Here is a 12,826-nt window from a genome sequence, read left to right on the forward strand (position 1 = left end):
CGACAGCTTCTCCCGAGGGTGGGGGGAGAGACCCACTTCGGGAGGTTTTGCCCAAGCCCCCGCCCCTCCCGGGACCTGCCCTTGCCAGAGCTTCCAGCGATTCCGCTGCCCCTAGGGCAGGAACTGCCCCGCACTCTACAGAGCGCGCAGCTGGCAGCCTGCGTGGGGTGACCGCCCCCCTAGTGGGGTGCGGGTCAGGGTGTCCCTGAACGGGAGAGAGGGAGCCCCAGAGGGGCTTGGGGACCAGGGCCGCCCCCTCCAGCCGCTGCTTTGCACGCCCAGCAGCGCGTGCCCAGGGTGCCGCCTCCGAGCACGCCTCCAACGCCGGCGGAGCCCCGGAACCTCGCTCCGGTGAGAAAAGGCGAATGCCGAGGTGTTTGGGGGGGGGGGGGGGGGGGGGGGGGGGGGGGGGGGGGGGAGCGTGTGCTGCGGGGCCGGGCCCGCGTCTCTCTGCCCGCCCGGCGGGGCAGCGGGGAGCAGCGGGGACTGCTCGGCCGTGACCGCGTCCTCCGGCTCCTGCAGCGGCTGCCGGCGGAGGAGAACGAGGAGGAGTCCTCGGTCTGGAAGGAGCCGCGAGGCGAGACCGAGAAGAGCAGCGGCGAGGAGCGGCAGCGCGGGAAGAAGGGGCGAGGCGAGAGCGCTCCTGGTCAGGGGATCTCCCTGGTGGCGGGGCTGCGGGCCCCTGGCGCACCCTGGCCCTTTGGGGATGATGCCTGTGCCTCTGGAGCAGGTCCCTGTCTCCTTGCGGTTCCTGCTCCTCCTCTGTGTCCTGCAACAGCTTTTGTGGCTGCCCTTTTCTCAGCTATTCAGTGCCGCGGGTACCCAATAAAGCGTTTTCTCCATCAGTCTCTTGTCCATTTGGCTACTTTCCTGCCCAAGTCTGCTTTCAGTGATGCAGCACAATTCCAGGGCACACGCGATTTTAACCCTCAGCAGCCACCGGTATTTTTTCTGTATCCGGTGGTGGTTTCCAGAGGCGAGTTTGGTGGTGGGGTGGTGGACTGTCAGAGTGGTTTATGCTGATTCATAGGGCAAGGGGTGGCAATGTACAAACTGTTACGGGCAGAGTTAGGGGTACAAGAGGGTGTGCAATCGGACTGAGTGGTGCACAGAGCAAATTGGGGCGGGGTTTCTGAGTGCAGGCAAGGCCTCAGCCCTTGCTAACCATCTCAACCTACATCATTGTGCATTTTGAGGCTGGAGAGGGCCATCGATGATGGCAGAGTTATCATTTGCTTCAGAAAAGCTCGTGCCACACCGTGCTTGCCCTCGGCTCCAAAGGTGGGTGATGCTTTGCAGGTGAGTGCCAGCAAGTGGGAGTGGAGGTGACAGGAGGGTGGTGCCTGGGCCAGGGGCAGCTTCACACTTGGTGGGCAATTCTTAGGGAGTACCTGCAATGGTGTGCACAAGGTGAGCCCTGAAAACTCATGGTGTGGATGCTCAGTCTCCATGGGAGGATGGCGAGGTCTGGATTGCCCTGTGCAGCCCAATTTCAGACTTAGGAATAAACACCTTTTTGCATTCTTAACCGTCTTCCACTAAGTGGATTTTACTAACAGGCAGAAGAAACTTGCTTCTGCTGACAGCGAGAAAATAGTGAGTAAAGCAAAAAGATAAAGGGACTCAGCTCCTTAAGCTGTAAAGATGAGCAGCTGGATTTTCATCCACATGTCCAGTTAATACACGTGGGGCTTGTAATTTTTCCTAATGATCCACTCTTTTGATGGCATGGCTCTAGTCCACAGTGCTTTATTTTATACGGCTGTCCTGCACCCTGTTTTCCTGTTTCTATGAACAGACTGTCTGCTGGTGATGACACATACTGCGTTTTAAGCTCTGTTCTCCCTTATAGCTGGACCACTACTAAAATTATTTCTCTGCACTTGATGGACTTATAGAATCATAGAATCAACTAGGTTGGAAAAGACCTTTAAGATCATCACGTCCAACCATTGCCCCAGGACTGCCAAGACCACCAGTAAAGCATATCAGGGCCTCCTCTACACTGTTTCTGAGCACTTCCAGGGATGATGATTCCAGAAGGAAAAGAAGGAGAGACATGCTTAAAGCTGAGACAGGCTATCTTGTTCCCTGGGTGAGCAGCAAAATCAATTGCTTTCCTGATCATTGTAGCAGCAGTGTGGGATTTGCAGGACTAGTCAGCTGCTCATGGTTCACAAGCCATGGATTTCTCCAAACTCTGCGTAGTGTATGTGTTTGGTTTTCTGCCTGTGATGCAGCCAAAGGCTTATGAAAGCACTGCCCAAGACAGCAAAGCCAGTAAGGGATCCCAGCAGAATGGGTACCAGCATTGCAGAATCAGGTCCTGGAAATAAAGAAGTAAACAAGCAGTGAACAGTGTTAAGAGAGGGAGGGAGAAGAAAGAGAAGGTGCAACTCTGATTCATCTTTATAGCACGCCAAGCAGGTATGGCTAAGTTCCTTTCCACAGAGTAGTCTGGATGGGTAGTGCCTTTCCAAACACTCTACTTTCTTTGCCATAAGATCCCAGCAGTAAATATTCTTTGCAAAAACAAGTAAAACCACAGTAAGTTAGGCGACTCTCAGGGATGGTGCAAGTGGATTTAGGAAGTCTCTCAAGCTGATGATGTACCAGGTTCAGCATCACTACTTTCTAATAGCTGGACAACATCTAATTAACATTAACTAGCTGCTGTATTTAATCTATGAACAGAAACGAAAAGGAAAGCAGTCCTGGTTCATGACCCACCTCATTCTGTGCCTCATGATCCTAAGAGTTTTGTCCAGTTACTTGTGGATGTTTTTTTTCTTGCTGTACCAGATAACTGCCTCTAAATATGGGGACTCCTCCCTAAGCTCAGTACAGAAAATGACTGCATTGCTCTTCCATTCTGAAAGCTGCAAAACTTACAGAAAAAATGTTTAAAAGGAGGTCTCTATACCTTGACTCCTCCCATCTCACCTCACCTCACCTAAAACCCAGTGTCTTGATGCAAAGAGTTAGCATGTCTCAATTATTTTAATGACATTCCTCATTCTCAGTCTACGTGTCTCACCAAAATACTGTAACATGCAGGAAAATTCTTTTCAGCTAGAGGACATTCTGCCATATTTTTCTCCCCCTCTTTCTAAAGCTTCATTTCCTCCAGAGGATGCATTTGGCTATGTCTCCTGACTGAAAGTCTATTGGATTTGATACTGATTAACCATCATGTTTGGGATTTAGGAAGGTGACGAGATGTTAGGAAGGTGGTGAGATGCTGGGATATAATCTAGTCATACGAGATGGCTGCCAATAAAGTTGTTAAAAGAATGCTGGTTTTCTTACAGCAGGAAAAGTCAAACAGAAACTTCTGCAGAAAGAGATGGAGAGAGACAAGTTAAAATCAGGAGACTCACCTTCCACAGGTTTATATAGAAACCTGTCCTTCATTTGCAAAACTGGGCCCAATGAGATCAGGTTGTGCAGGTTTCCATAGCTGTTCCTGTCACTTGGCTGGAGAAGCGGCTCCACGCTTTGAAAGCAGTCCTGGGAAAGACATACAAAAAACATCTCAATGTGTACTTATTGCCAGTGCCTGAGCAGAACCTGCTGCAGCAGAGACTGTGCACAGCCCATAGCAACCACAGTGCTGACTGGAGCAGGCTCCTCAGGCTGTCTTTGTCCAGCTCTGCTATCATTCCAAAAAGTGAGTTGCCTAATGCTTGGACCAGCCCATATGTAAATGTCTATTCATCTTCCAGACCCAGGACAATTGAGCCCTTTCACATAATTCTACAACTCAAAATTATATAGATCTGCTGAGCCTTTTCCTTGTGAGTCTCCTGTAGGGTTGCTACTTGCTTTCTTGTTTATATGCTTCTTATGCTGATTATATGTAAACTGAAAATAATATATGTAAACTGTGAGCTCAGTCAGCTTAACTGAGAGTAGAAATTCAGCTGGGGCTTTAGGAGACAGGGAGTATGCAGGAGATGACTGAGAAAGAACTGTATGAAATGGAAGAAGGTGGAGCTCTATAAATTACCATCAAGATTCTTTGCTGAATGGACTGTACTTGCTCGAGGCACCAAATCTTTCCAAAAGATCTTTAGCCCCATGAGAACGGGCCTGTCCTACGTACCTGTTCACATCCTGTGCCATGCAGACACACATTAAGCTCACAGTGCAAATAGGCCACTGAGTGATTCAGCATCTGGAACAGCTGGATGGTAAAGCTAGCAGCTCTGGATTTACTGCTCTGAAGTAACTGGATGTGTCTGCATTCAAATGGCAACCTGGCAAGGACAAATGGCAAACAGTTGCAAATTCAAGCTGTCCCCAACTAAAAGGAGGGAAGCTGCCCCTGTCCCTGCTGTGGAGGTCATAGTCCTAGAGCAGCAGAATTGTTTTGTGGAGGCTGACTTTGCTGCAATCATTAAAATGGCTGCTGTAGGGTGGTAATCATTCCGTGACCTAGACAAATTCAGAAGCATTGCAGAGGTGATTTCCTGCTATAGCAAATATGGGCAAATCAGAAAGCTCTTTTTCTGATGACAATAATGCATAGCATTTCTAATGCACATTTCATGCCCCAGTGGCTTTACGAATATTAACTAATGAATGCACTGATTTCCCTTTCCTCAACCCAGACAACTTAGGCATGAATAGCTATGAAATGCTGATGGAGAAATGGAGGCCTGTGGGGAACCCTGCCTCCCACCTTTGGGCTGCTCTGCTGTCCCCTAGCAGGAGGTGTAAGAAGGATGTTGATATTTGTGACAGCATGGCATGGAGAAGCAGAACAGCTTATTTACATACATCAAAAAGTAATGATAGAACTTTTTCCCTGAGGGTTCTTTGCCCTGTCAAGCCCTTGGTATTAATTACAAGACAGTTAAGGGAGCAGAGTAGTCTCTGATTCATTCTTACTGCTTTCAGCCTACTCTGAACTCTAAAGAGATCAGACTGCAGCCATAGGATACAACAGAGAGTGTCCTTTAAGAATCAGCCCATTCCCAGCCCAGGCACAAGGACAGGAGCAAATCTATGTCCAGCCCTACAGCTCTATGTCTGACCTGTGGAAGAAGCAGCACATTGCGCCTGGTCCCCGTGGGCTGGTGGAAGGTGTCACACAGCACGACCGGATCTGGAGCACGGGCTGGCTGCTGTTACTCTGCACAGTGATTAAAGCCAGGAAAGTCTCTTGGGAAGGCACGGGTGCATCAACTTCAGGGCCTGCTTCGGCAACAGGGTGCAAGCTCATCTGCACGGTGTAGTTACCAGAGCCGCAGACATCATCACTCACAACTGCAAGGCTTTAGGGAAACAGGGAAAAAAAGCTGAGGCCCAGCTAGGCTCCACAGCCTGTTAGGAATAAACCAGCGTTAGGGGGAGTTTCCTCAGTGAAACCAAAGAGTAAGTTGAAGCAAATGAGCCACATGTAGGCCCTGGCATGACAGCCTCCCATGGTCAGAACCACCTCCCGCCTCTGCACAGCCAAATCATTTTAAATGAGGGGAACCTGAGATTTCACTGTGTGGGAATTTCTACCTTCTTTGCCAGTGCATTTGATCACTTGGGCAACATCAAATGTTCCCACCTGCAAAACTGCATGCAGATTGTTTTGGGGAGAACAGACAGAGAGTTGAAGGTTATTGTGCAAAAGAAAACTAGGTCTGAAGGACAGTATTAATATCCACAATGTGAAAAGACTTTTGTTGTTCTGATGCAGTCATTGCTGAACAAAGTGTTTCTAAAACCACAGTACAGAGTACCCATGTTACTGAGCCCCTGGAGCAATTTGAGTACTCCCCCTCTCCTTGAATCACAGCATAAATACACAAGAGCAACTACACTGAGATAATTACCCGTTCAAAATGGTGGTATCTGGCTGCAGAACACTCCTCTGGTGTGATTCACTCAGCAGTGCACTGGGCTCCGCATGCAGCAGAGTTAGAACAGTTACTAAGCCTTCAGCTGCTTCTTCTGTTACTTCAGCTGTTCTGACCATCTCCTCTGCATCTGTGGTCAAGAACAACCTCTCAGACTGTTCAGTGTTTGCAACACCCAGCAAGGAATTCCCCTGTGGGGTAAGTGCTACCAAACTCTGCGAAGAATACAAGGGGCTCTCTGGGGTTGGAAGGAACTGGATTAGATCTCTGGCTTGAAGCATCTCAGCAGCATCATCAGTTACTTGACTGAAGACAGCTGACTGGTTAATAACCTTGTTTACAAGCTTATTAGCAGAGACAGAAAATACTTTTGTTGTAGATGGCCCAGGGCTGGAGTGACCAATCTCATGCTCAATGTTAACTTCCAGTGGTACCTTCTCCAAAGGGTGTCGTGGTGACGCCTGATGTGAGGAGGACAGGGGTGCTTGAGTGGGCAGCTGGCTAGTGGTGTCTGCATGTCCTTTCACTAGCGTGTCCTCACTCTTCCCTATTGATGTAGGGACCACAGCTGATTTATTCACTTTGGCAATTGTAGGCAGCACCATGATTGGATCAGATTGGATAGTTAATGTTGTCAGGTGAATCACCGTTTTGTTCACAAGTGAAGAGGTGCTATAATCACCCTTAGATACAGAGAGAGAAGTCATTGCTAATGGAGGCTGTGATGTAGTCTGTGTCAATTTAAGCTGTCTCTTAAGAGCAGTAGTAGATCCTGTAGATACAGATGGTTGCACCGGAGTTAAAACTACCGTATTGCCAAGAACTGCTGTGGGGAGCTGCTGTGCCCTTGTGTTAAACACGGCTGACAGAGACACACTTGTTCCCAAGAATTTACCAGTTCCTGTTTTTCTTGCATGTGTGCTGATTTCTGTTGGCTTTGTATTTTCTCCTGTGTTGGCCAATTTAGTAGGGGCTTGATGGATTTGGTCACGTTTCATGGCTGATAGCAGGGGAACATGCGCAGACACAGGTGAAGGAGGGCTCGCAGGAGAGTTGGCATACATCCTTGGATGGGTAAGTGTAGCCAGAAGTTTCCCAGAAAGTGTTGGTTTTGTTTGTAGCTGTGTTGAAAATGGAGTATGCTTTGGTGCCATTGGTGGTCTCTCAGTCATTAGAAAGGGCTTAGGCACGATGGGAGTAAATTCCAAAGATTTAGTAAGGTCAGGTTTTACAGAAGTGGTGTGGGTTTGTGCTGCTTCAGTACGCACAGTGACTCCTCCTGCTGAACCTCTGTGACCATTCCCAGCTGGAAGTGTCGAGAGAGCTGACGATGTGCTGGGTGGAACCTGAGCTTGGGATGGAAGCCCTTGGAGTGACTCAGTACTTAGGAGGCTTTGCAACAAGGACTGCAAAGGCATGATGCCTGTAGACATCTTTAGTGGGTTTTTCGTGGTTCGAGCTGAGTGCAAGGTCAAACACTCCAAGCACTGTGGATGGACAGAGGAAGGTGTGGTCACTAAGCCTTGGTGATGGCCAGCAGTTTGCAGCAGTAGTTTCTTACCGGGCTGAACCTGATCTACAGTCCCTGTAACAGTAAAGGGAGGTTGGGCAAGTATTTGAAAATCAGGGTGTCCCTTTGCTGAGAGTAAAGCAATTGCAGAAGAAGAATGTGGCTTTTCAGCAGTGAAAAATACGTCAGGGGAAATATGGGGGCTATGCTGTGCAGACACAACTACTGGTGGTGAAGTGGAGGTGAAGGGCTCTGCTAACTTACCCTTATGTAAAAGCAAATCAGTTCCCTTGGTCGCCTGGGCACTGGGAGCAGGTACCTGCACTTCCTCAGACAGCCTGTGTGGATGTGTGGCCTGCACTGTAGTGCTGCTCCTCATCTGTGGGTCAAGCAAACGATTTGATGCTGAGGTAACAGCTTGAAACAAGCTAGTGGTGGCTGTATAATTCGGATAAGTTAGTGCTGGCTGAGAAGTTACTTTTGTTTTCTCTCTTTGTTGGCTAGATGGAGTGAAGAAATGAATTTCAGGCCTCAAAAGCTTACTAGTGGGATAAGAAGAACTAGTTTTCATTGGGATATCATGGCTGCTTTCAGGGGTACCCAAGTTCACATCTTGCTTGTTTGTGAACAAGAGGGCAGGTTTGTGGCCATCTTCACCCTGAGGCGAGGGCACCAGCTGAAAATCTGGTCTGTCAGTGGGCAAAAGGATAAACACAGGCTTAATGAGAATTAAGCTAGAAGGACTCAGATGTTGTAAGTTGACAAGGTTCAGCACTGAAGAATTTGATGCTGCCAGGATTTGCTGAATGGAAAGCAGAGCCCCAACACTAGTATTTGGGAGTTGTGTAGGTAAAGGGGAATCCTGCATGGGCTGAAGGCATATCATGCCATTACTACTTTTAAGCAGAAAAGACAAGTATGGGGATGATGGTAACATTCTAAGTTGATCACCTCTAAAAGCACTGTGGTTTTTGGTAGCTGCATCATGTGATGTGCTGAACTGCTGCACTGCTGCTGCTTGTGCCAGATACCCTGGGATCTCACCAGAAACATTCGGCACCACTGGTTCAGGATCTGCTGTTATTGATTTGGACTGGCCTCCCTGTGCATAGAGCGAGGGCAGTTCTGAAGCAAAAGGTGCCATGCTACCAGCTTGCTGGATCTGGGAAGCTGGAGGGGCAAAGCTGTGAAGAACAGCTTTCTGGTTCCTGTTGTCATGCAGTCCAGAGGGACTGGGGACTGGGATGACTTGTGTCCCTGGGGGAGAACCAGTTTTACCTAGCTGCAGTAAGAGACTTTTCTTTCTCTTGGAGTCTTCCACTGTGCTCATCTGCAGCATCACAGGGAAGGCTTCCTGAGATACAGGATGGGCAGAAATGCCTTGAAGCAGAGGCCCAGAACCAGCAGACATGGATGAAGTCGTTCTGTGGAGCTCTTTCTCAGCAGAGCTGGGAGTGCCCATTAGCTGCAATCCAACGTAAGTAGGAAAAGATGTACGAGGCGGCTGAAGCCCTGCATGAACAGCGTTAGAAGTGCTCACAGGTTGAAGGGCTGCATTCGCAAAGGTAGGCGTACCCGGAAAGGGTGCAGATGTTACTACTTTTGGGTCTTTAGTAGTTTGGGAAAGCTTTAATGTGGAAATCCATGACTGGCTTAATGAGAATGAACTTGCAGAAGCCTGTGGGCTCTCAGGGGATCTGGATTGCTCAGGTTTACTTGTCACTGGCTGATGACCAGTTTCTCTTTGCAAGACTGGAACTGCAATTTCTTGAGAGCTCCTGTTGTTTTTTTGGGAAACATGTTTAGTGCAGTTGAGAGTCTGCGACAAAGAGTGGGGCTGTTGTCTGTCAGTTGTGCTAATGGGCCCTTGAAATGGAGATGGAAGTAAGTCATCATGAGCTAGAGCTTCCAGGCGCATCAGTAATGAAGATGAAGGTACGGTGCCTTGTGTCTGAAGAGCAGGCAACTGGCTTGGGTGTCCAGAAGCATTTATTACAGCTGTTGTTGAGTTTCTGGCTTTACTACCTGCTGTTTCTTGCTTTGGAGATAAAACATGGGGAAACTGAATAGCACTTGTCTGTGTCATTCTGGAAAAGACTGCATCAAGGTCCCCTGAAGTTGGCTTTTGTAGGGGTGCAGAAGTTGTAGCTTCAGCATTCATATTCTGAGTCTTCTTCAGGTATGCAGGTGTCACACCAGCTTTGCTGTCAGGCTGGACTTGTGGATTTGTATCTCTTGGCCTTTTGCTAGTGGGAGGCATTCCTGTTGGTAACCAATGCACCCTTGTACTTCCAAAAGCAATCTTAACTCTGGTGGGAAATGAGGATGTCACCATTTCTTTTCTTGGAGGATAAAAATTTACTGTTGAAGTCAGAAGGGACGTTTTAGGACTTAGCACCTCCATCTGCTTCGTAACACGAACGGAAGAGGGAGCTTTAAACTCAGGAGAGTCTTGATGTGTCCCCCCACTGAGAAAGGGCTGGGGGAGCCCAGTGCTACAGCTGGTAGGATTGCAACCAGCCTCAGTAGTATTTTCTGGTTCTCCTTGCAGTGGCCTGTCTGGCTGTTCCGGATGTGGGGTAGCCTGTGGCCCTGATGTGGAGACAGGGATGCTTACGCTACTCAAGAGCTTGCTAGGAAATGCGTGTCCATCCTGGAGTTCTGAAGCTGCTGCTTCTGTGTGCGGTTGCTGAGGCTCCCCCAAGTTTCTAACCATCTCCTTGGACAGCACGTCTGCTCTTTTTGCAGCTGGCTCTGCATGGACAGGAATGAAGTCAGCTGTCCCTTCATCGGTTGGCTCAACTGCTGGACTCTGAAAATTGAAGGTCGCCTCTTCTAAGTTATCTTCTGTAGTGGCAAACACTCTGCTGGACACTGGGATGCTCTCAGCTTTTGGTTGGGCTTCTCCAGGAAAGCTCGGGCCAAATACTTCACTGACATGATGCTCATTCCCGGAGGCACCTAGCAAACAGAAAACAAGCCCTTTGCCTATTCAGTTGCACATGAGCTTTTAACAGCTTGTAGCAGCACTTTGCAACAGGCTGAGTGGGAGGGAAGCAGAAAGTTAAGTGGCCACTGGCTCTGTTCAGAACCATACAGGAGGGAGGACAGGCAGCTCTGGCACTGCCATTCTTATAGACAGCTGTTATAAGTCTGATCCTCTGCTGTTTATATTCAGTGTCATATGAAGGATGACATTTCATACTTTTGCCATCCTTATAAAGCATTAACCAGCCAGAGAAGAACCCTTTATCTTAATCGTACAAAGATATCAATGACAACTGAAAATGCAATGAGAATAAAACCCCTCAGGTTGCCTGAGGGACAGGCAAAGCAAAATTTATATATACATGAATGAGCTTACTCATGTGGCTCTCCTTAACCACTCTTCCTACCCCAGTATCCCAGTCCTGATGAGTTTCCTGATGCATACTGGGTGACCATCAGGAAAAAGCCTGTTTGTTTTGTGGAAGTGGCATATAGCAGAGAGAACACAGCAACTTCTCTGCTTTTAACTTCTCAAATCAAAAGCAGAGACCTTTAAATTTGAAGAGGCAGACCTGTGGTTTAAAAGGGTATTGTTCTATCCATACATGTTACTTATTTTCCTCTTTTCACATTCAGAAGGTTGCCATTCCCAAGAATGCTTTCCAAACCAAGGACTAAAATGTGAATCTACTTTCCTCTCTAAAAACTTCAAGCGTTTTCCTTTAGGCATCTGCCAGAAAATACATCTATCTAGAAGCTAAAAAGCAATTTTGTATTTAAGCTGTTCCTGAAGAAAAGGCAGAATGACATGTTACTGTATGGTGAAGAGTGGCACCCACACTTAATGTGATAAACAGCAGTGCCTGGTAAAGTATATTCTGAGCAAGGCTTCAGCAGGCACGAGTTTGATCCTACTCTATGAAAACTGACCCTCTTTTTCCTTTGCTTTCCCCCACCTGAAAGAGACAATATATACTCTGGGGAATGGACAGTCTCTCAGCTCAGCTAAATAGAACAGCTCTGTCCTGATCTGGGGCTGCTAAAGCTCCCACAGCACAAACCACTTAAACTAAATCTTGAGCCTTTATAGCACAGCTGCACAGAGGGAAGCTGTTCCTTCATCTTGTTGTTGTTACACACCTGAGACTGATGGCACAATATTTACCATAGTTTTTCTACCCACTGATAACAGAGGAAAAGAAGGCAGAAAGAAAGCAACTGAGATTAGAACAAAACACATCACTCACCAGCTAAATCCAATAGTCCAGCTGCAATCAGAATAAAAGTGTGGAATTTTTCCTGCATCTTGTGAGGCAGCTCTTGAGCCATCCCAATTACACTATGGTCAGATAGGAAGCGGCTTGCTAAGGAGTCACTGCTGCCTCTTAGCCGTGGGCATTTGCTGTGTTTGTTTTGGGAGGGCAGTGTTGGGTTACTTTATAAGAGCTTAGGGCAGACAGCAACCAATAATCTGTTAAAAAAAAAAAGAAGCCTGCACCAATTGGAGTCAATTTCTCACTAAACAAGACAGTGCATTCATGTGCATGGCAAAGATAGCAAACGTGATTGAAAATACCAGAGGTTGCCTATGTCAGGGAACTCTATCTCTGCAGAAAGAGTTAAATTGCTACTTTTGAGTACTGTGTGCAGTTCTCCTAGGGACGATAGCAACTGGTACATGAAAGGTTCCATTAAGCAAAACCCAGCTTGTCAGCCAAACCCAAGAATTACCTTTAGCTTTTAGGCTTTTAAGGATGATTTCGACTCTCCTGTGATTTTCCGGTGACACACTACACCTGCCGCTCAGCTCTGACATTGACATCCTCCCTCTGCAAATGCAAGATTCAGTAACTTTCTTTTCCTTAAGACAGTGCTTGTTGTTTGTCAGGTTTAGAGCCTAATGCTTATTTGGGCTTGAATCCTGCACACAGTAGTTGTTACCTATGTGCCTGGGCAGGCTGTAACTTTACAGCAGAAGCTTGAAAAATGAAACTGAGATTATCAGTTGTGTGCTTTTCTCTGTGAAGGGAATACAACCAGGTGCAAGAGAATTTCCTTCTCAAGTGGGAAGGTGATTCAGCTGCTGTTTTGAAAAGGAGATGATAAGTAACTTGTCAGACACAGCTCCGAAGGACAAGATTATATACAGGGCAGAAACCCACAGGAGTCAAGGAGGCAAACTGAAAATCCATTTTAAAGTCAAACATCACTGGCCTGTTCCCTGCCATATAAAGGTAATACATTCTTTGTTCCCTGTGCTCAAAACCAAGGCCAAAATCCCTGTCTAACCTAAATTCTCCAAGCTTTTAGTATAGCTTTGTGTGTATGATGTGCATCTATGGATTTGTGAAGAGCATATTCGTTGTATTTGACAGACTTCCTCCAGCAGTACTTTAGCTATAGAGGAGATCAGAGATGAACACAAGGAGCCATGAGAAAGTACTTAAGATCAGGAAACTCCACACAAAAGGAC

At 47.5% G+C, this 12,826-nt stretch overlaps 1 protein-coding gene across 1 annotated transcript; it reads right to left on the reverse strand.

The window, feature by feature from the left end:
* Window positions 1-2,063: 2,063 nt before the first annotated feature.
* LOC130611320 (uromodulin-like 1) lies at window positions 2,064-6,573 on the reverse strand. The gene is made up of 5 exons (XM_057431956.1): window positions 5,832-6,573; window positions 5,040-5,279; window positions 4,106-4,259; window positions 3,381-3,510; window positions 2,064-2,326 (listed from the first exon to the last, which is right to left on the reverse strand). Exons 1-5 carry the CDS (start codon window positions 6,560-6,562, stop codon window positions 2,175-2,177), a joined length of 1,407 nt encoding a protein of 468 aa, XP_057287939.1. The 5' UTR covers window positions 6,563-6,573; the 3' UTR covers window positions 2,064-2,174.
* Between the last annotated feature and the right edge of the window lie 6,253 nt (window positions 6,574-12,826).

This window comes from Pezoporus wallicus, unplaced genomic scaffold (assembly GCF_028554395.1).
Source record: "Pezoporus wallicus isolate ANWC-B61680 ecotype Strahan unplaced genomic scaffold, APGP_CSIRO_Pwel_v1 scaffold_8769, whole genome shotgun sequence".
NCBI classification, from domain to species: Eukaryota; Metazoa; Chordata; class Aves; order Psittaciformes; family Psittacidae; genus Pezoporus; species Pezoporus wallicus.

Coding starts and splice junctions, on each gene's coding strand:
- LOC130611320 (XM_057431956.1), bottom strand. CDS start 6,562: ATGACTTCTCTCTCTGTATCTAAGGGTGATTATAGCACCTCTTCACTT. Junction 4,260..5,039: donor ATGTGCTGCTTCTTCCACAG/GTCAGACATAGA, acceptor TGTCCTTGCCAG/GTTGCCATTTGAATGCAGAC. Junction 2,327..3,380: donor TCTATATAAACCTGTGGAAG/GTGAGTCTCCTG, acceptor CTTTATTTCCAG/GACCTGATTCTGCAATGCTG.